Source organism: Mauremys reevesii, linkage group 3 (genome assembly GCF_016161935.1).
Source record: "Mauremys reevesii isolate NIE-2019 linkage group 3, ASM1616193v1, whole genome shotgun sequence".
In the NCBI taxonomy this organism is placed as follows: Eukaryota; Metazoa; Chordata; order Testudines; family Geoemydidae; genus Mauremys; species Mauremys reevesii.
In genome coordinates, this window is record NC_052625.1 from 78,548,564 (window position 1) to 78,571,986 (window position 23,423).

General features: G+C 44.9%; 1 protein-coding gene and 1 non-coding gene across 2 annotated transcripts; both read left to right on the plus strand.

The window, feature by feature from the left end:
• The first annotated feature begins 520 nt into the window (after positions 1-520).
• On the plus strand, positions 521-19,581 carry TOMM20 (translocase of outer mitochondrial membrane 20). Its single transcript, XM_039532066.1, has 5 exons — positions 521-806; positions 14,938-14,984; positions 15,812-15,893; positions 16,907-17,049; positions 19,172-19,581. Exons 1-5 carry the CDS (start codon positions 683-685, stop codon positions 19,214-19,216), a joined length of 441 nt encoding a protein of 146 aa, XP_039388000.1. The 5' UTR covers positions 521-682; the 3' UTR covers positions 19,217-19,581.
• Positions 1,845-1,982, plus strand: LOC120402483. Its single transcript, XR_005597264.1, has one exon. It is a non-coding gene; the product is annotated as a small nucleolar RNA SNORA14 (small nucleolar RNA).
• Positions 19,582-23,423: the final 3,842 nt, after the last annotated feature.

Here is a 23,423-nt window from a genome sequence, read left to right on the forward strand (position 1 = left end):
TTGTCAGTATCCACCTTCTGTCTCCTAACTTGCACGGGGAGGCCCGTGACTCCCTGAAGCAAGGGCTGTCCCTGGTCTGTTTGTGCAGCACCTGGCACACTGGGCTCTCGGCCTGGACCATGCCTCTCTCCCAGATACACCTGCTGGAGTATCGGAGGCGCACGGTGGGCTGCTCAGCCCTGCCGGAGCGGCGGGGGGGGGGGGGCAAGCGCCGCTCCCGCTCCTCGCTATGAAACGCCCCTTAGCGCAGTGCCCGGGGACGGGGAGCTCAGGGCGGCAGCTGTCCTGGCCCCGGGGTCACGCCGCAGCAGCAGCCTGGGCACGTGCGCGAACAGCTTCCCCCAGCCCCGACCGAACCCAGGCTCCAGCACGCGCGCCTCGCGCCGATACGAGGACTGGGCGCCATCATTCGCACATGCGCAGAGGGACGAACGCGGTCACAGGCTGCGGTCAAGCCCGGCGGTGAAAATTGGAGCGAGGTCCCCACGCATGCGCCGTCGGGGTGTTTCGTTCAGGCACGTAGACGGTCAGCTATCCCTGGCGCGGATCGATGACGTTACACCCGGAAGCGAGGGCCTTTTCTCTCTCCGCCCGCTCCAAGGTGGTGGCTGGGTAGCGCGCTGTGCCGCGTAAGGCGGAGCAGAGCCCGGCTTCGGGGGTTGGCGCAGCGGGGCCAGCCAGGATGATGGTGGGTAAAACCAGCGCCATCGCCGCGGGCCTCTGCGGGGCCCTCTTCATCGGCTACTGCATTTACTTCGACCGCAAGAGACGGAGCGACCCCAATTTCAGGAACCGGCTGCGGGAGCGTGAGTGTCCGGGATCCCCCGCCCCTCCCCCGCGAGGCCTCGCGCGCGCCCTCCCAACCGGCCCCACCGCCTCGCGCTGGCGAGTCCGCCCCAGGCGCGTGCTGGGGTTCCCGCGGGAGGGGGACACGGGCACACACACGCACGTGGTTTCTGGTGTCGGCTCTTCCCCCCCTCCCCCATGGAGTCTCTGCTCCGCCCCCATCCCGCACTGCGGGGCTCCCTCCCTGCCTCTGTCTCCGCCCCCCCCCGGCCCTCGCTGGGCTCTGATGCATTGCAGCGGGCCCCCTCCGCGGCCCCTCCCCACCCCCGTGGAAGCTGACCCTCCCCCCAGCACGTGCGAGTTGATCGATCGGCCCAGAACGCGTTCTAGGCTGTCCGAAGGTCCTGCGCGCAATATATTGCTGGAGGGGCTGAGGAGCGGCGTCTTGTCCCGGATTGATTGTCTTTCCTCAATCCACCCCACTTTCCTTGAGGCCTCCCTGCGTGGGACCCTGTTTCCTTGGTTACTAGATGTGCGCAGCAAAGTAGGCCAAGCAACTTGTAAAATGTAAGGGGTGGGAAGTCTTCAGATGCAAAACCGGTGTAGGGGTGTCTCACTCATGGGAGAGGACCAAAAAGAATAGGCTGGGGCAGTTGCCTTTGCTCATGGTTACTTGTGTGTTCTCCTGAGGTGCACAGTGATTTGTGTGAAAGAGATGGGGAGTTTATCCTTTTCTCTTAAGTTTAGCTGGATCTAAATGGTTATTTTTTTAATAGCACTAAATAATCCATTTTTATCTAACTATATTTCTGTGGTTTGCATAAGTTATTTGTTAAATAAATTTAAATCCTTGAATTGGAATCTTGCCTTTGACATAGCACCTCCTTTTTTCCAAATTTGGCTGTCTGTAATATTTCATATTGCATTATCTGGTTGCAGTTTCAATGTTTTTGTGAGGGAGAAAAACCATACCATTGGATTTGAAAAATTGCTAAGAGTTGAATGAGGAAAGTAGCAACACCCAAGGTCTCTGCGCCAGCTCATTTTGCTGTTACCTACTGCATTCTCAAACCCCTCTGGTAGCTTTATTGCCATAGCGTCCAGAATAAGAACGAATGCAAGAAAAAACTGAAGATCTATCCAAAATGTGGAGCTAATTTCCTGTGGCTCTTTGTTATTTCACATCTTCAACAGTAGCTCAAATGCTCTAATGTAATTGTTATGTCTTTAAAGGAAAGATTGTAGTTTTCTGTAAATTTGAGTTCTGGAAGTTACTTATAAACCACTCCTCAGAGCTGATACCGTTATGTGCCAGTCAAGAGGCAGAGAATCCCTGTACAGAATCTTGAATATATAGAATTGCTAAGCTGAAGAGAATTTTTTGCCAAAGAGGAGTACATCCATAGCTTGCTATGCTAAAAATAGGTATACTTTACATTCTTCTGTCAAGGTAGTCATGCGTACTCAACAACCTAAATCTTGGATTTTAAATATCCTTAAAGATTTAACACTCATATATGGACTGTAATAATCAATAAGTAGCCCTGACTGGATTCTCACATGTAACTTATAAAACACTAATTTACAGCAAAAGCATGCTTTCCTTGATTTCACAGACAAGCTTTCACAGACGACAAGCCAGATAAACAGCATGTATTAAGCTGTATCTATACAATGTATGGGCAGGTAACTTCATTTCTCTGTGCAAGGACCACCTGCACTATTGCTACAATAGTGCACTTTTGCAAATCTGGCTTTGAAAATTGGGAATAAAAGAAATGAGTACAATCTAATTTTATAACATTGAGTTCTTTCTGGGTGTTTAAGTTTACTGTTTACTTCTAAAATAACTTGGTCTATTTCCAAGTATACTTGTACCATGTATGGTCATATTTCTGATGTACTGAGATGTTATATAAATTTGTTCATAATGCAAATGTCAGATAGCTATTATATCATTGATGAGAGAGTTTGGGCCTGATTATCCCATCTGCCATCATTTTGTTATTACTAAGGGCAGGTCTACACTGAAAACGCTGCTGTAGCGCTTCACTGGTGACACTACTAGGCCGAAGGGAGAGCTTCTCCCTCTGTTGTCTACACCAGGGGTTAGGTCAGTATAACTGCGTCACTCAGGATTGTGGATTTTTCAGTTATGCTAATGTAAATTTATAGGGTAGATCTGTCGTTAGTTCCAAACTACCGTTGACTGAAATCGTGAAAACTGGATATTTACTTGATATTATTAAAAATGTATAGTTTCATGCAGTAGCCTTAGTCTTATTTTTTTTTAATCTTAACTTTCTGTGTTGAATGAGCCTTTCACTCCAGGTCCAATAGGAATATTTCTTCCCTTTGATTTGACTACTAAAAATGCCAGCTCTCAAGTAATGAAGCTGATAGTGGCTTGACAAGGGTCTCTAATGGAGCTTTCAAGACAAATTTAAAGTCATAATAGAGATTGTTTTATTAGGTCAACTGCCTTAAAGTTCCTTAAAAAAACAGGAGTACTTGTGGCACCTTAAAGACTAACAAATTTATTGTAGCATGAGCTTTCGTGAGCTAAAGCTCACTTGAGATTCTCTAATGAAACTTGTCTACATAAGTCTAAATTATTAATCCTGTGTAAAAAGTCTGGTACATTCCATTGCATTTGACCCATCTGTGTATTCAATTTCAATGTCATGTGACGTGCATCAGAATACAGAACCTCTTCTGGTTCTTTGCATGTATTGATGTGACTGGCTCTTGACTGTAAGGCCTTATTGATAGTGAGGTTTTTCTGAAATTCTCCATTGTGGCTTCCACTGTTTCTCTAGTACCTGGGCAGCTCAACAGGTGCTAGTAACGGTGTGTGTTAGTGTAGACAGGTTAGTGGTGTCTTTACCACTGTTGACTAGGCCTGCTCTGAGAAGAGTTAGACAAAATAGTGGTCAAAATGCAGTAGCTGGTCTGCGTTGGTGCTCCCACCGTGTGGAACTGCACTAGTAGTAGAGAAACAGAAGGAAAATTTCGTGACTACTTCATGTAGACAGTAGACACAACTTAGGCATTAGATCTTAACAATTAATACAATTCAAAGATAACAAATATAACCTTTTTAGGTTTCCATGATACTAGAGATTGATGAAATGTATCCGTTTGGAAGCACCATACAGAGTGGATTGTCTATCATAGGATATACATAGCAATGAATAGTCTAATACTGAGTGGTGAGGGGGACAGGACACCAAGACTATACTGTTATATCTTTTGTTTTCTGACATGTATTTAGGAAACTATCTGGGAATCAAAGGTCACAGCAAAAATAAATAGGCCAGATTCATGTTCCAAGCATTAAAAAAATGATTACTGCCCATGGATGCTGAAAGTGACTGACAAACTAAACTCTTGTGCAGTGTTTGAAAGTGAGTCTCTTGATCTTGCTTAGATTAATTTCTATTGGAAGCTGCAGTGTCAGATCTATTCTCTGTTTCAATTACTGAAGTGAGATTATAATATAGGTATATTTGGTGTTTAGTTGACTTCAGTGTTTCTTGTCCCAAATATTGGTTGGCATAGAAATGTTGTCTACGCTTTCATTTTCAGGGTTACTTCACTAATTTTATGCAGTAAGCATTCGGAGCATTAGTCCCCGAAGCTATATTTTAGGAAATGGTTCTTGGATGCTGTGATGTACCTTGGTACCACCTGTCCTTAGTGTGTGGAAGTCTTGTGGTGTGCTTGCTGTGGATCAGCTCCCCAATTCCACCAGCCTCTGAAAATGCAAACATGCCTTGCTCTCTCTGTACAGGGTAGCAATAGGCACACACCAACCTCCAAGCATCCCTAAAGTGTCCAGACCCTGTTCCCCTGAACACTCTCAGAACTCTCTCAGGCATTGTCTACACTGGAACCCGAACGAAGAAACTTTTGTCATTCTGCGGTGTGAAAAAAACCACACGTGCACCCCAAATGACAAAAGTTTTGCCGATTGAAAAGTGTTGGTGTGAACAGCACTTTGTCAGCGGGAGAGCTCCTGCTGACAAACAGCAGCTACACGTCTCACCTTTTAGCAGCACAGCTGTGTTGCTAAAAGGTGCGTAGTGTGGATATAGCCTAATTCTCCAAAAGGAATATCACACATCTGCTAACAACAGGCCTGCACAAGATGTGGCCCGGGGGCTGCATGCCTACTCACCCCCCGCGGGCCGCACAATGAGCCCACACGGGCTGCAAACAGTGGGTAAGGGAGGGGGCTGAAGAGGCGGGGGGTGAGGAGGCAAGCTGGAGGGCGGGGGGGTTGTGGAGGTGAGCGGGCAGTGGTGGTGAGCGGGCAGGCAGTGGCGCGGGGGGGCAGGTGAGCTGGCAGCAGGGGGGGGGCTGAGGAGAGTGAGTGGCCGGGCAGTGGTGGGGAGGCGGGGGGCTGAGGATGCGAGCGGGCGGGCAGTGGTGGGGGGTGAGTAGGCAAGCCGGGGCAGGGTGGGGCTGAGGAGGCGAGGGAGGAGTCAGTGGCTGACCTGTTCTGCTGATCTGGTCTGGCTCCCATCCCCTCTCCAAGGGCTGCAGCTGTCTGGAGGTACTGCCTTCCACACCTTCCTCAGTCACACCTCATTCATTCAACAGGGCAATTGGTTACAAAGTTGGGGGAAGATCTTATTCTACTTCTAGCAAAAAGACAGTTTTCTTGTACCTTAATTATACTACCTTAGGGGCCCGCTATAACATATTACCAAGGTTCAATACCGCTGTTTCGGTGAGGCAGCGCTGGGGAAGGAGGGTTTGTTTCCGTGGGGTGGGCGGTGCTGGGGGGGGAGTATTTCAGGGGGGCTGGGAGGGGTTGTGTTTCGGGGGGGCTTGGTGGCACTGGGGGGGATTCAGCGGGGCAGGGGGATTTGGCCCTCAGCTGTTTTCTTTGGAGTAATATGGCCCTCGACGCTTTACGAGTTGTGCAGGCCTGGCTATCAAGATTCACCACTCCACTTAACACAGCACTCAGGGCTTGGCTACACTTGAAAGTTGCAGCGCTGGGAGTTACAGCGCTGGTCATGCAGCTGTGTAGGGCCAGCGCTGGAGTGTGGCCACACTGACAGCTACCAGCGCTGCAGTGTGGCCACACTTGCAGCACTTTCCAGTGCTGTATTGAGAGGTGCATTGTGGGCAGCTATCCCACAGAGCACCTCATCCCATTTTGGCGCTGAGTATTGTGGGAAGGGGAAGGAAGTGTGTGGGTCATTCCGCTTCCTGTGCCAACGCCCCGTGGTGCATCACATCCCAGCATTCAGTCTTTCCGGCAACGTTTGGCGCCATTGTGAGTGTCTTTCTGTTTTACTCTCTGTGTGTGAATCGCGATTTCTGTGGGAAATGGAGCCCGAGCTGCTGAGGACTGTGCTGATGAGTGTTGCCAGCACAACACGTTTGGCAGTCGAGCTATTCCTTCAGCTCCAAAGTGACAGTGAGGAGTCTGACGATGATATCGATATCAATTCGCCTGCCGCGTGTGACACTACAGTGCTTGTGGCATTCACGGAAATGCTCAGCACCGTTGAACGCCGCTTTTGGGCTCGGGAAACAAGCACTGAGTGGTGGGATCACATCGTCATGGAAGTCTGGGATGACGAGCAGTGGCTGCAGAACTTTCGTATGAGAAAAGCCACTTTCATGGGACTGTGTGCTGAGCTCGCTCCCACTCTGTGGCGCAAGGACACAAGATTGAGAGCTGCCCTGACGGTGGAAAAGCGGGTGGCTATTGCGATCTGGAAGCTGGCAACTCCAGACAGCTACCGGTCGGTCGGGAACCAGTTTGGAGTGGGAAAGTCGACCGTTGGAATCGTGTTGATGCAAGTTTGCAAGGCAATTAATCGCATCCTGCTAAGAAAGACCATGACTCTGGGGAACGTGCAGGACATTGTGGATGGCTTTGCACAAATGGGTTTCCCTAACTGTGGAGGGGCGATAGATGGGACGCATATTCCTATTCTGGCACCCCCCCACCTAGCATCAGAGTATGTTAATCGGAAGGGGTATTTCTCTATGGTTCTCCAGGCGCTTGTGGATCACCGTGGGCGTTTCATTGACATTTACACAGGCTGGCCTGGAAAGGTGCATGATGCACGCATCTTTCGGAACAGTGGCCTGTTCAGGAAGATGCAGGCAGGGACTTTTTTCCCAGACAGGAAGATCACAGTAGGGGACGTCGAAATGCCCATTGTGATCCTTGGAGACCCCGCTTACCCGTTACTGCCTTGGCTCATGAAACCCTATACAGGGACGCTTGACAGGAGCAAGGATCGTTTCAACTACAGGCTGAGCCGGTGCCGAATGACTGTGGAGTGTGCTTTCGGCCGTTTAAAGGCCCGCTGGAGATCCTTGTATGGGAAGCTAGACTTGGGGGAAAGCAGCATCCCCGCGGTTATATGCGCTTGCTGTACCCTCCATAATATTTGTGAAGGGAAGGGTGAAACATTCAGTCAGGCATGGACCACCGAGGTTCAAGTCCTGGAGGCTGAATATGCACAGCCAGAGAGCAGGGCTAATAGAGAGGCCCAGCACAGGGCTTCAAGGATTAGGGATGCCTTGAGGGAACAATTTGAGGCTGAAAGCCAACAGTAATGTTTGCTGCCTTGCATGGGAGTGAAGTGGAGTTTTTACACTGTTGTTCTATTATCCCTAAAATGATTTGCAGTGCCTCTTTCTTTACTGGGCTAAGGTATCTTTCACTATCTGCTATAATAAAGACTGTTTTCAAAGCCAAGAATTGTTTTATTGAAAAGAAAAAAACTTCCTTGACAGACAGACACACAACATTTCATGAACACAAGAGGGCAGGGGTGTGGGTTGGTGAACTGTACAGTCACAAGTTTGCATATGTCCTGTCTGGAGTGCTGTTTAATGAATCCTGCACTTCAGGGTGCATATACTGCATGGTGATGGGGGTTGAGTGCAGAGGGTAAGGGTTGTAGTTATCAGGGCTGGTTGGTGAACGTACAGGTGTTGGAGGCAGCTGGTGGTGGTAAGAACCTGGATGCTGGGGAAGGGGGGTTTGAGCTGACTTTGGGGCAAAAAGCTTTGGGGCGGGGGGGTGGGGGAGTAGCACGGTAGTGCTCTGCTTGCATGGCTATGAGTGACTCGATAGAGTCCGCTTGGCGCGACAGGATGCTTAGCAGCTGCTCTGTGCTTTTCCTCTTGGCCACTGCATTTCTCTGGCGGGTCCTGCTTTCCCTCTGGCGGATCCTGCTTTCCTTTTCTCTCCACTCCTGCAAGTTTTTACTCTCTCTAGCAGAGTGATCAATAACAGTTTTCAGCATGTCCTCCTTGCTCTTTCAGGGATTTTTCCTCAAATTCTGCAGTCTCTGTGCTGTGGTAGATCTGGTCAGTCCAGCAGTCAAGGTCACTTTAGAAAGGCAGAAATGGCAACATTTTACAGGGTAGCATTGTTTTCATTATCTCATCCAGACAGTAATTCCCACACACTGAAGGAGTTCTTAGTCCTCACTTTAGCATTCTTTTACCACACACATAACACAACAGAAGCCACGAAATGGTGAGTGAGGGGTGCTGCATAGAGGGAGAAGTGGGGTTTGAGTGATAGAGGGGTGCTGGTTGCTTCGGGGAAGTGCACCGAACAGCTGCAGTGATAGAGGGGTTGAGTGAAGATGCAGCTGCAGGGGTGATCTTCACTGTCTCCCTATCTCTATCACTATCTTCACTAAAGAGTCTCCCAACATTTTTCACAGGAGTTACTCCTGGAAGATATCTCCCTGCTGCGGGTCACTAGGGAAGAGCGGGAGGCTCTTCTACAGCAATGTGGATTCTGCCCTGGACCCTATGCGGGTTGCCTGGGTGCAGCAATGGTCCCCCCACCCCTCGTGGCGCGGACGCGTTAGCCTGACTGGGACAAAGACCACAGTGGCTCTCCCTATAAACCTGTGCAGGCACATTGCCCACGCTCTGGCTGAAACTTTTGAGGAGATTTCTGCAGCTGATTACCGCGACGTGATAGACCACATCAATGGGCTATTCCACATCTAGGCTGGCATGCATGCAGCCCTAACCCCCCTTCCTCTCCAGAAACATTTCCACCCAGAAAATAAAAGCCGCTTACCGGTAACCCGCTGCTCTGCTTGTCCTTCTGCAACTGCTGGCTGCTGCGATTGGGTACTTTCCTCCTGGCTTGAGAAGAGCTCCTGGCTGCATGCCTCCTGGGACTCTGGGGTGTCTTCCCCCATCCCAGTAGCTTCACTCGCGTTTTCCTCCCGCCGCCGCCGCCTCCTCCTCCTCCTCCTGTCCCCCACCCTGCTCAGAAGTGTCCATCATGGTCCTGGGATTGGCAGTGGGGTCACCCCCAAGTATCGCGTCCATCTCCCTGTAAAAACGGCAGGTCGTGGGGGCAGCTCCGGATCGGCGGTTTCCCTCGCGGGCTTTGTAATAGGCACTCCGCAGCTCTTTTAATTTAACCCTGCATTGCAGCGCGTCCCGATCATGGCCCCTATCCCGCATGGACCTTGATACCTGCTCAAAGATATCGTAATTCCTAAGGCTGGAGCGCAGCTGGGACTGCACAGCTTCCTCCCCCCAAACACTAATGAGGTCCTGCAATTCGCCAGTGCTCCATGCTGGGGCTCGTTTGCCGCGTGGAGGCATGGTCACCTGTAAAGATTAACTGATTGCACTCCACACCTGGCTGAGCAAACAGGAAGGAGATTTTTAAATTTCCCTGGGGCATTTAAAGGGCGGGTCACCTGAGGCCAGAGCAGTAGAGTGCAAACTGATGAGCAGAGTGGCTGAACAGGAATTCTGGGATAACTCCTTATTCCCTGGAGGACAATTAAAGCGCTGGTGAGTGTCCACACCTGATGAGGGCTTGGCTACACTTGCAAGTTGCAGCGCTGGTAGAGGCTTTCCAGCGCTGCAATTACACCCCGTCCACACTTGCAGGGCACAACCAGCGCTGCAACTCCCTGGCTGCAGCGCTGGCCGTACACCCAGGTCTGCTTGGGGTATAAGGGTTGCAGCGCTGGTTCTGCAGCGCTGGTCATCAAGTGTGGACACTCACCAGCGCTGTTATTGGCCTCCAGGGTATAAGGAGTATCCCAGAATGCTTTTAACTAAATTATTCCCTTTGTTTTGTTATGCAGCCTCTCTTTGTTTTGTTGTCAATTCGGAGCTCTGGGCCCGGGAGCTGCTTCAAACATAGCTCCTGTTTGCTGTCATTAATCTGTAACTACTGTCAACAATGAAATGAGATAACCCCTGCAGGGGTTGAGTGTTTGCTTTGCTTGAGAGAAACGGGGGGAGGGGGCAGAGGGGGGAAAGAGTATGTTGGATGCAGGTTGTTTGCAGTTAACAGTAAGGGGGTGGGAAAATTTTCTGATTTTGCCCAGTGTCGGTTCCAAAAATCCACTCTCTCTCTCTCCCCCCCCCCGGCCCGGTCACACAGCCCCACACCCCCCACATTTGAAAAGCACGTTGCTGCCACTTGAATGCTGGGATAGCTGCCCATAATTCATCACTCCCAACAGCGCTGCAAATGCTACAAATGTGGCCACACTGCAGCGCTGGTAGCTGTGAGTGTGGCCACACACCAGCGCTGGCCCTGCACAGCTGGACGACCAGCGCTGCAACTACCAGCGCTGCAGATTTGTAAGTGTAGCCATACCCTGAGCAGCGCTGGATCACCAGCGTTGCACTCCTTATACCCCAACCCGGACGGGTTTTCAGCCAGCGCTGCAACCAGGGAGTTGCAGCGCTGGTTGTGCCCTGCAAGTGTGGACGGGGTGTAATTGCAGCGCTGGAAAGCCTCCACCAGCGCTGCAACTTGTAAGTGTAGCCAAGCCCTTAGATATGTTTATAGGGAAAACCAGAATAAATGTATTGTCAAAGAAGATATTCAAATGATAGTAAGAAAGAATGTTGGAAACAAATGGTTACATATAAAATAAAATCATAACATGCTTTCTAGACCCTAATTTAATTCACAAGACCATCTGTTTCTTATAGGATAGTTCACCCCAAGTCCTTTTCCCAGTGTTTTCAGCCAGGATGGCTGATTGAAGGAATACCAGTATGTCTCTGGACCCCCAGATATACCAGACCTTTTGATATTTACTTCAAAATAGTTGTCCCTCCCCCCCCCCATCCCCTGCTGTTTACCTCTTCCTGTCAATTTCCTTCTGAAGTCTAAGCTCTTCTTTATCATGTGAGGCTGTATGCTGACAGACTTCTATTGTAAGATACAAAATGCTCCACCAGGAAGATAAATGTCTCCCACCTCCTGTCTGTACAAGTTTGCCTCAAGGTATGCTGCCTTTTAATGACCTTTTACTACAAGAAGATAATTTTCAGCATATATACATTTTTCACACATTGTGATGACTAATGTGACACAGGCTTTCATTAGAATCCTTACATAAGTGTTCTTTTTGTGAATCCAAGGATCTGTATAACCCAGTGCCCTTTGGCAGTTGGCACCCAGAAGTCCTTGGGTCACAAATGCTGATTACAAAACAACAGTTCTATATGAAAGTATACAATGTTGTGTAGTCATGTTCGTCCCTGGATATTGGAGAGACAAGGTGGGTGAGGTAATGTCTTTTATTAGATCAATGTCTGTTGGTGAGAGACACAAGCTTTCAGGTCGGGTAAATGTACTCAGAGTCTCACAGCTAAGTGGCCTTGAATGGTGCCTTGAAATGTTTTGACTAGTTATGCTAAATAATCTATTCTACCTTGTACCTGTAGTCTACCTGTGACTCTGAGTACATTTCCCACACCTGAAGATTAGATTTACCGGTGTAAAGCTTGTCTTTCTTGCGAGTAGAAGTCGGTCCTCCCTCACCTTGTCTCTGTACGAAAGTAGACAATCAAGATGAGCATTTGGGTTTCTATGTTAACCCAAAGCCCTTTTATAAACCTTAACGTCATATAGTAAAATATACCATTTTGGTTTTTTTAGAATGGATGGAAACTTTAATTTCTCTTTAGGTTTGCATGGAAGAGTTCTTAGTTTTTTCCAAAGCCTAGTTTTCTAATTACTTTGCTCCTTGCTATCACGGCTGAAGCCATACTGCTGTCTGCTGCTCCAAGAATATTTTAAGCTTGCTGCTGCAAACAGGTGTGGAAGGAATTCACAAATATTCTCTAGAAGCATTTGTTAGCGTTCTCTACAATTGTTGTAACCAGTGAATTTATGCTGTAGATCTGTAAGCATTCTAGGTTGTGGCTCTGAACTGTCAGATGCTTCAAAGTGCCGCTGCAAGGGTGTGTGTAATGTATTTAAAAACATTTGTTTGGCTAGCTGATGCTTGTTCTTTTTTTATCAACTTGAAGCAAAATCTTTTAGAAGAAATGATGTCATTAACTTTTGGAACTGACCTGAACAATTCTAGGTCCCAGTGGCTTTTTATCTTAGGACTACTTGTGCAGTATAATTTAGAGCTGTAGTACTGGAAAATATCTCTGCATCCCAAGAATAGGCTAAAAATGTAATCTTATTTTTAAAATGGCATAATCAGACAATAGCAACCTAGAGTTACCTTTTGCATCTTCTCTATATTCCTTTTTTAAAGACTGTTCTTCTCCAGGCTCAGATTAAAATGCATCTCTCCTACTTATGATTAATCATGAAACATCTACATTTTTAAATGTCTGTTCCTGTTCTGACAGGAGATTCTAAAACCAAAGTTTTTTTCCTTAAGAGCAGATCTCTGAATGCTGAATTTACGAAGTGATTAGCCCTGGAAATAGTTGTTTTGTAGTAGCTGCTGTACTCATGCTGAATGCACTTCAACTGCTGCATTCAGCATGAATTCTGTATTCTCATGGAGGGTAGGGACATGTTAAATGTTTTTCTTGATCCTTTTAAATTTGTCTTTTAAAATTGCTTTAAATCAAGTCTCAGGCTAACACTACTTAAACTTGCATATGCAAAACAAGGAAACTGGGGGTTAACTGAGAGAGAACATTAATTTCTCAAGCATAAATTGTTTTGACTGGTAGATTTAGAGACAATGTTCTTTATAATGCACTGCAGTTTAATATTGCAAATATATTTTCTTCTTGTATTTCTCCATCTGCAATATTGCATAGTAGTCTAAAATGTGTTATGGAAATTTAGGGATCAGGATAATACTGCAGGTGTCATTTTGATAGAAGTTGAAATTTATAAATGTCTCCCATAAACAGTGTTGATTGTACATCTCCTGTTTTTCTTACATTAAATTGTCAACTGGTGCAGGGGTTTGCAGATGTTTTCATAGTGTGGTAATATAAAAGGTAATAATTGGAGATATACCAATCTCCTAGAACTGGAAGGGACCTTGAAAGGTCATTGAGTCCAGCCCCCTGCCTTCACTAGCAGGACCAATTCTTTGTCCCAGATTCCTAAGTGGCCTCCTCAAGGATTGAACTCACAACCCTGAGTTTAGCAGGCCAATGCTCAAACCACTAAGCTATTCCTCCCCCCCGACCATTTATTATTTAGTAAGTGTGGACCATTTACTATTCCAAACATCCGTTTGGCCATTAGAGCAATTGCTTACGTGTATTCTAATGGGCCACATGATCAGCAATTTTTGTCAAACCCTAATTGTTCACTGCCCAGTGATCTAATACACTTAAGACCTGGTCTCCACTTGTAAAAACTTTTTTCAGCATAACTGTTTCAGTTAAGGGTGGGAACACAATGACAGTTATTTCTCTTCCTATAGAGGAATAGCTGTACTAGTATAAAGCACATGCATACCCCTAACTGCATTGACCACAACAGGAGTTGTGATATTTTGAACTGTCTATGCCATACTGGTATAGTGGTACAGTTTCTTAGTGCAGACAAGCCCTAAATCAACTTCTGTATTCCTGTGCTACCTGATGATCCTGTAAATGTCATTTCTTTCCCAACAGTTTTGTATTTGCTCAGACTCTGTTCACTTTAACATTATTTGGGGATTTTGTTGTTTTCTGCTCACTTGAACCTATTTTACCAGGTGCCAACCCTTAACTCGTATCTATTAGAGAGGGCTTGTGGCTAGTCATGTTTCTCCAGTGGGCCCTCTTCAGCCCTTAAGCTACCTGAGAGGCAGAATGCCCCAAAGGATATGTAAATGGCTGTTCATTGAGGTAACTTGACTCAATGTTAGGTTGGCTTGATTTGAAGACCAAACTTTTCAGCTGCTCATGAAGGCAAAGGCATATGTAAAGGAATCCTGTACTACTCATTCTTTGCTCGCTTCTCTCTTCTTTGGCCAGGCATGCACGGAGCAGGAGTAACCAACAGTACAGTTTCTGTAGTACATAGTACAGTCTGTGGGAGAAGAACCCATTCTTCCTGAGACTGTATGCGCAGGGCTTTCCTTACTGCAGGGGTGGGCAAACTTTTTGGCCTGAGGGCCGCATTGGGTTTCGTAAATTGTATGGAGGGCCAGTTAGGGGAGGGGGCCATGCCCCCGTTCCCTGACGACCCCTCTGGGACCCCTGCCACATCCACCCCACCCACCCCCCCGCTCCCGATCCCCACCGCCCCATCCAACCCCTCCCCTCATTCCTGATGGCCCCCCTGGGACCCCTGCCCCATCCAACCACCCCTTCTCCCTGTCCCCTGCCACCCCATCTAACCTCCCCCTCCTTCTTGACTGCCCCCCCCGACTCCTGTCCCCATTCAACCCCCGGTTCTTCCCCCCAACCCCTGTCCACTCCCCTGACCACCAGGCCGGGCTCTGCAGCTGCGCTGCCCCGGGAGCTCACAGCCCTGCCGCCCAGAGCATTGCGCCGGTGGCCAAGCGAGCTGAGGCTGGGGGCTTGCATCTCGGGCCAGGAGCTCGGGGACCAGGCAGGACAGTCCCACAGGCTGTAGTTTGCCCACCTCTGCCTTAATGCCTCTGATTGGGGTAGGGGATGGATGGTCGTGAAAACATATCATCTCCAAAGAGAGAGAACTGCACAGGATATAATTCATCCTTTGCTAAAGGATTTTTCAGTTGCCACCTGTGTAGTGTGTTCTTTGATATTCTGCTGTGGGCCTGGGTTGCATCCTTCAGCCTTCATTCATAAGTGTTTAGTACATGTAATTATCAGTTCCTTATTTTGAAAATAACTTTGGACCATTCACTGTTTTAAAATAAAAACAGAAGATTATTTTATAATTAAAAATTAAACCCATGATATTTTTATCTACAGGAAGGAAGAAACAGAAGCTTGCCAAAGAGAGAGCAGGGCTTTCCAAGGTAATACTGTGTTCATTTCTGTAGTCCTATTTTGAAAAATGTCTTGTTTATACCAGGATTAATTGTAAGCAGGATCTGTTGAAAGGGTGCTGTGTCCTTGCTTCCAGTGCTAACAACCCTCTTGCAATATGCACTGGGTTTTTTTGGCTTCCATAAATAACCATCTGGGGGGGTTGTATTCTCTTGTGTGTAACAGATGAGGGGCCAATACTGGGAGGTATTGTGTTCTTCCAGTTCTCTGAGCTCAGTGGGAACTGAGGGTGCTCAGCTTCTCAGAGGATTATCTGTTTAGGAATTTGTAGGGTGTAAAGGTTACGCTCAGTCAGATGCATTCTGAATACCTGAAGTGTTAAGTTTCTAGCTGAAGCTTTGGATTTGATAACATCTTTACTTACTGTTAGTGAGTCCCCTAATGAGCAATGTGGAAAATAGTTTGTCTTGCCCAAAATGAGAAACATTGTTAGGCTTACTTAGACATTGAGTGTATCTGTTACAAAGCATCTTAGAATTTAAACTCTTTTTTTTAAAAACCCAGAAGTTTCCTTCAAATTATTTGAATATAAAAGTTTAAAAAACACCATCGCAAAGAGTGGTAAATGCAATGATGTACTGAAGTTGTTCATGCCTGATCTTTAGAAACATTCATCTAAATCTCTAACTTAGCAGGCTATTCTAAGATACTGCTTTTTAAACCCCCTTTTGCAGTTTTCCTCTACAAATGTGTAGCTATTCAATTTTGTTTTAAGTTGCGGCTCTTTTGTGGTTTATGTATTAATTGATGCTTTTTGAGACCTTGCCAATTTTTTGTTGTTGTTGTTGTATTACAGTTACCTGATTTAAAAGATGCTGAAGCTGTACAAAAGTTCTTCCTTGAAGAGATACAGCTTGGCGAGGAATTACTAGCACAAGGTGGTTGTTGCAAAAGTCTCTAAGATGGGAAGCTATAAAAGGAATTCTTCTCCAGTCTGGCAGGGAGAAGAGTGTTGTGGCCTGACATAGAAGCATTAACTAAATGTTTTGCAGAGCTTTAATATGCCATGTTTTTAAACTGTGCAAAGATTGTTTTTACAGATGTAGGTCAAAGTGCCATTTTAATATTCTCTGCTATTGTCACCTTTTGTAATTTCTCATGCAGTTCTCTTGACACTTCTCCCATCTATCCTGCAGCTATGTACAAGTTAAACTAGACTTGCAGTCTTTTCTTTGGGAATAAACACTTTCCCACACAATACTGAATATTTCAGATAAACAATCACTAAGCATCTCACCTAATGTGATAATAATTTGTTTTATATTACATAAGAGGCTACCATTTTGATGCATAACAATGGAAGAATCTGCTTCCCTTTAGAAACCAGTTTTCAAATTGTTACTTATGAAAGATACATATTTTTCAATTTACATCAGACAAAACGTTACTTTAAAATACAATAATCCTGAAACTGATTTTCAGTGCTTCCTTGTGGGAAATGTAGCAGTTCAATTCCTCTTTGCATCAATACGCGAAGCTTCCTCTGGGATAGTGTCATTAGGATGTGAACCCCCTCTGAGACAAACCCCTTTCACTTAATGGAGGCACTGAAATGATAGGTATGTCTGAAAACTGCAGTGAAAATTCTTGACAAATTTCTTTCTGTATTTAGTATATATGTAGTTAGACTTAGGAATCATAGTTGGATGATATTTTAGGTTAGCAGAAATTAGTGGAGTTAAACTTTTAAAGAAATTAGCCATCAGAAATGAAAATGTAAGGTTACTTTATCTGACTGGATAGAGACAGTTTTTAGTTTAAAAGATACAACATGGTCGTGAGGGGGTAACATTTGCAGTCTCCTTTGTTGATGTAGTGAGGTAGCTTAAGTCAAACAATGTAACATAATGCACCAAAGGCAAAATTTGAAGTGAAACCTTATGTCTCATAGGTGACTATGAGAAGGGTGTGGACCACTTGACAAATGCCATTGCTGTGTGTGGACAGCCACAGCAGTTATTACAAGTCCTACAGCAGACTCTTCCACCACCAGTGTTCCAGATGCTTCTGACTAAGCTCCCAACAATTAGCCAGGTATGTAAAGCTTCTCTCTCTCTTTCTCCCCCCTCCCCCCCTGTTTTTGGGGATTGGAAATAATGGAACTACTCTTCACCAAGGTTATCTGGTCTTTATGGAGGGTGGATATTTTACTGGTTCCACTGGGAAGACAAAAAATCATTTGGAGGATAAATGTGCTTTTCCATTGACGCTTTCAAAATGAGTATGAGAAAAGTACTGTGTGTTCATAGATTAAAAATTAATTGCAAAGTTGTAATGGAAAAGTTAACTCTGTAGTTACCTACTGAATCCCCTTTTCTTTGTGTGTCAGCAACTCTGAATCTGTAGAATCTGCTCCAGTTCTGATGCCTTTAAGCAAATCATCTCTTTCCAGATACCTGTGGGGCGGGGGGTAAAGCTAGTAGGTAAGCGGTGGGTGCTTTTATTGTGATGTGGTTTTAAATTGTATATTCTAGGTAATATAAAATGAGAGAAAAAAATTTCTACACCACATCAAAGTAATGGAAGCCACTACTACTTGTAGTCTTTCTAGGTCATCTCTGCAAGTCGTTGCAGAATTATGCAGTCCAGGTGCATCACTCTGATACTGAAGTTGACAGTTGTCTTTTGAAGACCTGTTCCTAAACAATGTTTTAAAATGTTTTCTAGAACACTTGCTGGTCATTTTTAATACACATACACCATTAATAATACAGTGCTGAAAATACATCTGAATGTTTTATCACGTGACATAACAGTCCTGTGGTGGTCAGAAAAATGGAAATATTTGCTTATCGTATTAGAAGGATATCGCTGCTCTCTGCAATAGAACATACTTATTTAAATAACTTGCAAGTCAGAGCAGTACTGAGTTGTGGACATTGCTCATTGTAAGTTCTGCAAAACTCACACACATTGTAAGTTCTGTATAAATTTTAAACATTGCACTTTGAGTAGCTATGACTAGTGGTGTCAAATGTGCCTATTCCCAACACCTAAAAGAGGAATAAATCTTAATTACCACCTTAACCCTTCCTAATCACTGTCCAATCTAGTCAAACTCCCTACAAGTATAGAACCTGGCATTTCAAGTTTAATCCTGAAGGGAATTTTGATTCTACATGTTTAAGCCCCTGAAAAATACAGATTAATAAGGGAAATACTCAGAAATTAAATTCAGTGTATATTTCTATAATACACAGTCTGTATGAGCTGAACTACGTGAACATCAGGCCTGAAGGCCATAAAAGAAGGTGTCATGATCAAGAATTTTAACACCTTTTGTTTTTCAGTTTATACAACTGAAAACAAACTGTCCCCTCAAACTTAGAAGGTGATTGGTATATGAACGGAACTTCTTGTATCTTGCAGGGGAGGGATAGCTCAGTGGTTTGACCATTGGCCTGCTAAACCCAGGGTTGTGAGCTCAATCCTTGAGGGGGCTATTTAGGGAACTGGGGTAAAAATCTGTCTGGGGATTGGTCCTGCTTTGAGCAGGGGGTTGGACTAGATGACCTCCTGAGGTCCCTTCCAATGCTGATATTCTGTGATTCTATCTTGGATGGCTAAATAGCTAAAACTCCTTGTAGCTCTAGTTTCAAAATATCCTTCTTGGATTGAGAACCATGTGGGTTCTTTTGGATAATGTGTTCAGAACAGAGTCCTGTCTGCCCTAGGTGGATGCTAAAAATCACATGGCGCTCCCTTGGACGAGTAAGGGTTTGGCTGCGTATCCTTAATGACAAGCTCTCCTTCTCCTAGTGTTGTGCCATGTTGTATGTGTTAGTTGGTTGCCACCTTCCAGACCATGCATGACTGCATTTCAGTGCTGTATGTATGTAATTCCTAAAGCAGTTGGGGATAAGAGGTGGCATAAACATGGGAAATACAGACTGTCTCAATGATCAGGAACAGCAGTCACTGTTTCATTAGAGAACAATGACAGTACACACAAGTGATTACTGCATCACTAATAAGAAGTGCGATTTATATGACATTGACTTTGTCAGGTATTGCACAATACTTCGATTTTCCAGTTATAATCTCCAAAAATCCCTGTCAAATGTATGCCAAGCATACATTGTTTATGTATGTTCAGTCATTGGATTTCTTAGTGACAGTTTTATAATTAAGTTTGTTTGTTTTTGTTTTTTAACAGAGAATTGTAAATGCACAATGCTTGGCTGAAGATGATGTGGAATGAGAAATCGCACCACAGTGGGGGAAAATAAGTGTTTTCTTAACCCAGAAGATGAGCATCAGTGATGGGATAAAAGGGGCGAATATGGTAGTTAAAGAACTATGTACCACACTGAAATCTACCAGAGTTAATTTTAACTTTGTGTAGGTGGGTTTGGCTGGATTTTATTTATTATCCTAGTGAAAAGTGTATTTTGATAAAAAAAAATCATTTTATAAATACACTGAGTTATCAAAGTATCACTATGTTCATTTAATACTAATATGCAGTTGTAATGTTGTACATATAAAGACATAAAGCTACTACATATTAAATACCCAATGCTCATTTTTGAAAATCAACGTTAAGGCAATAAAGATTTATCTGTGCTTGTGTGTCCATGTGCTACCCCTGACTGCCAAGAAGCCGTATCTGTATAGATGCAAATACAGTGCAAAGCTGCCACACTTGAAAATCCAGTTAACTGTGGGAATGACAGTTTGAAGTGGAGTCATGAACAGGCTGTAAGGACATAAGAATTTTTAGAAGTTAGAACGCACTGTGCTGGGAAGGAGGATAACCATTTAGTCACACTTGTATGGCTTTGAAGACTAGTATAGTCATTAACACTTCATGGAAACCAGACTAATTCTGTTGTTGGTGCAAGTAACAAAGAACATGAATAGGCGAGATAATGATGTTCATAGGCTCAATTAGCTAAAGATGAATACATCTATAAAGAGTTTGAATGACATTCGTGCAGGGGAAGCGATCACACAATAGGGTTTAAATGGATTTTGTTTTTCTTTCCTTGTTTGTGAAAAGGAAACGGACATGCCAGAGCACAATCCAGACCAGTGAGGGGCTATGTCACCTGTGCCTGGCAATCTTAAGTGCCATACAATGCCTTGCTTTCATAGCTCCCAGCTGGGCCGCTCACAAACAACCTTCCAGCATGCAAACCACACCCGAGTGTCTGTGTGTAACTGCAGCCTGCCAGCTACACCCTGATTCTCACCCACCTTGGTTATGCTGCAGATATAACACATTCCCAGTTGCAGATCTTTCCCCAGAAATGTATGTCCTGTACTGTCCAGCCCTCTTTGACAGTACAAATATATTAAGTCCCTTATTCTCTAGAGGAAATATACCAGCTTATTACCTTAGTTATCCAGACTCTACAATTTAAACACACTGGATTAGATAGAGTACTACAAAGAAATTAAGTACATGTGATCATTTCTGTCTTTTATGCCTGAAGAGAAAAAGGTAAAACTTTTACTAGTATCTGCTTAAACTATCTTAGTTGCAAAGCAAACTTTTTCACCACCTGCTCCAGCAGATTACTGACCAAGCTTTCAGGCCAGGATCACCCCCCCACTCCAATGGCTGGGTTTTTGTTGTCGTCTTAGGTGCAATACCAGAGACAGGGGAGAGAGAAGGGGTGTCTGCTCTTTTTTTTTTTAAATATAGTCCTGCTCCCCATGCCCCTTTGGGAAGCATTTCCAGGTGGGAGCAAGGTGACAGGTAGTCTAGTAAAGAAAGGAAGCTTCATACTGTTTCTTTGCTAAGATAGGGGTGTTTGTCCCTGTCCCTTTCCTTGCTAAAGAATGGCCATTTAGCAGGTAATGGTCCATCAGCCTTGTTGCCAGGAATATATATCACATACACAACTCTACCTCCACCCCGATATAACACCACCCAATATAACATGGTAAAGCAGTGCTCCGGGGGGGCGGGGCTGCGCACTCCAGTGGCTCAAAGCAAGTTTGATATAATGCAGTTTCACCTATAATGCTGTAAGATTTTTTGGCTCCCGAGGACAGCGTTCTATCGGGGTAGAGGTGTACAGCATAGTTGTCCTTTGCAGGGCTTTCTACTTCTGGTTGCATTTCGCTCCAGACCAAACTACCAGCTGTCTGAAGAGTGATATGTTTGATTTGTGGGACTTTGGGCATCCTGCTGTCCTAAGCAGGATGTAAGGTACTTAATGGGAATGGCTCATTTCAACAAAAATAGCCTTTTATAAAGAAGCAAGTAGATTTTGGAGATGCATTTGTAGGAGTGAGCTAATGCGATGGCAAGGTTAGTTGCTTTGAGCAATCACTTTGTGAATTGTGCACAATGTAATACATAGTTCAAAGTATCCTTACATAGTGTTTCAGCCACAGATCTCAAGAACTTTATAAAAGTGGGTAGACTGAAGCACTGACAGGTTAAGATACTTGCCTAAGATTACTCAGTAAGCCGCCAGTTACCACAGCTGGAAATAGCAATAGGTCTGATGCCTAGTCATCTGCTTTAGCCAGTAGCCTTGCCATTCTGCTGTAGTTTTCACCTTAAATTCATGGGTATCCCTTTTCCCAGTACAGTTTGCTAATCTTGTTATTGCTCAAACCGTAGCTACCGCATGTAATTGTTTCTCTGTAAAATGGGGGGCAAAACCTCTCGAATAGGAAGACTGATGTAGCTTGCTCTCCATTTATCCTGACTTTTGACTTGCCCAATTATTGTAGGGTAAAAATATTCTAGTGGATAAAATCCAGTATCCATATTGCAAATGCGTTGGTCAAAGCCAGCTGGTCTGTGCTCTTCCTTTAATTTGACTTGGATGTAGGTTACTTTTCTTTGCATAGTATTTACTTGCTCTTGAAATGTGAATTTCAAACAAGTGTTCATATGAATTGACTGGTATAATTATCAATTTAAATTCACACTTTAGGTTACACTGAGGAGGGAAAAAACCCCAAAAACAAAACAAAAAACCACTTTCCCAGGTAGCCATGGCTTTAAAAATCTTGACATCCACTCTAACCTTCCCTAGTTTTGTTAGAGGACTTTGGTGGCCTCTGGGCTTGGCCATGCACACCTGAACTATTAAACTGGTGCAAACATTGGTGTAGACATTTTTATCCATTTAAACCTGATTATGTTGTATTTGTTTCTATAAATTTACAGAATAAAATAAATTGATGTTAGCCAGGTTTACATGTATTTAAAAATTATCAGACAAAGTTGCATTGATTTAAACTAACTCTTTAAAATCATACCTTCAGTTAAACCAGTGCCACCTAGTGTGTGGATGGAGCTTGAGAACAAAAGAATAGGCATAGGAGGCAGATCAATGATTCGTATAGCCCAGCATCCTGTCTTCCAACAGGGAATGAACAGAACAGGATAATTATCAAATGATCCATCCCCTGTTGTCCACTCCCAGCTTCTGACTGTCAGAGGCTAGGGACACTCAGAGCATAGGATTGCGTGCCTGACCATTTGGGTTAATAGCCATTGTTGGACCTATCCTCCACAAACTTGCCTAATTATTTTTTGAACCTCATTATAGTTTTGGCCTTCATGACATCTCCTGGCAACGAGTTCCACAGAGATGGCTCATGTGAGCTCTGATGCGGTCATTGAAGGGATGGGGATGACAAAACTTTAAGAAGGGCTTGTTTTTTCTAGACTATCCAATGCCTGATCAAGTTAACACCTACCTAACACCACCAGGGTTTAAGGTAGTCTACTGCCCAGTAGTGCAGTGCCTGGTCAGTTACACCTAAGCAGTTTGTTAGTGCAGATGGATCCTTGACTTTACAAGGCAAGGAGCCCTCACGCTCCCTTTTCTGTTTGGTGATCACATAACAGCATATGTGTAAGACCTGTGCCACTGGCTATCAGGAGGAAAGCAAAGGCTGCATTCCTATGTAGAAGGCCTCTGTCATCTCCAATATCAAGCTTGCCAAACCGCATTATGATTGTAGTTAGGAAAAGGGTGGTCTCTGGGGAGAAAGAATCACATGCTCCCGGCTTCTCATCAATATGGTTTCTAAGTAAGAGGGTCAAATCCAGGACTAACTGATCAGACATGCTAAATATTCTGACACTAGTCTTCCAATGTGAGGGCTAGAAGAATGCTACTTCCCTCCCATTAATAATTTGGGGAAACGAGTCCTGGGCCCCTCTGTAAAAGGCCAGCCTTCTCCAACATAATGTATAAACTACTTAAGTACCTGGAAGACTCTTTTTGCGAGGCCTGAGTTGCACACTCCAGGAGGGGCTCTGTTGTGATGACTAGTGTCGAAAGGGCCCTATATAATACAGAGGCCTTAAATGACCAGTATAACAAGAATTAACCATATTTAAATTTCAAGGGACCTTATGATGAGGTGACTAAGTATATTCAGTCAGTGAAGGCATATGTTAGTCGGCTCTGGCCACCTGCATCATTGAG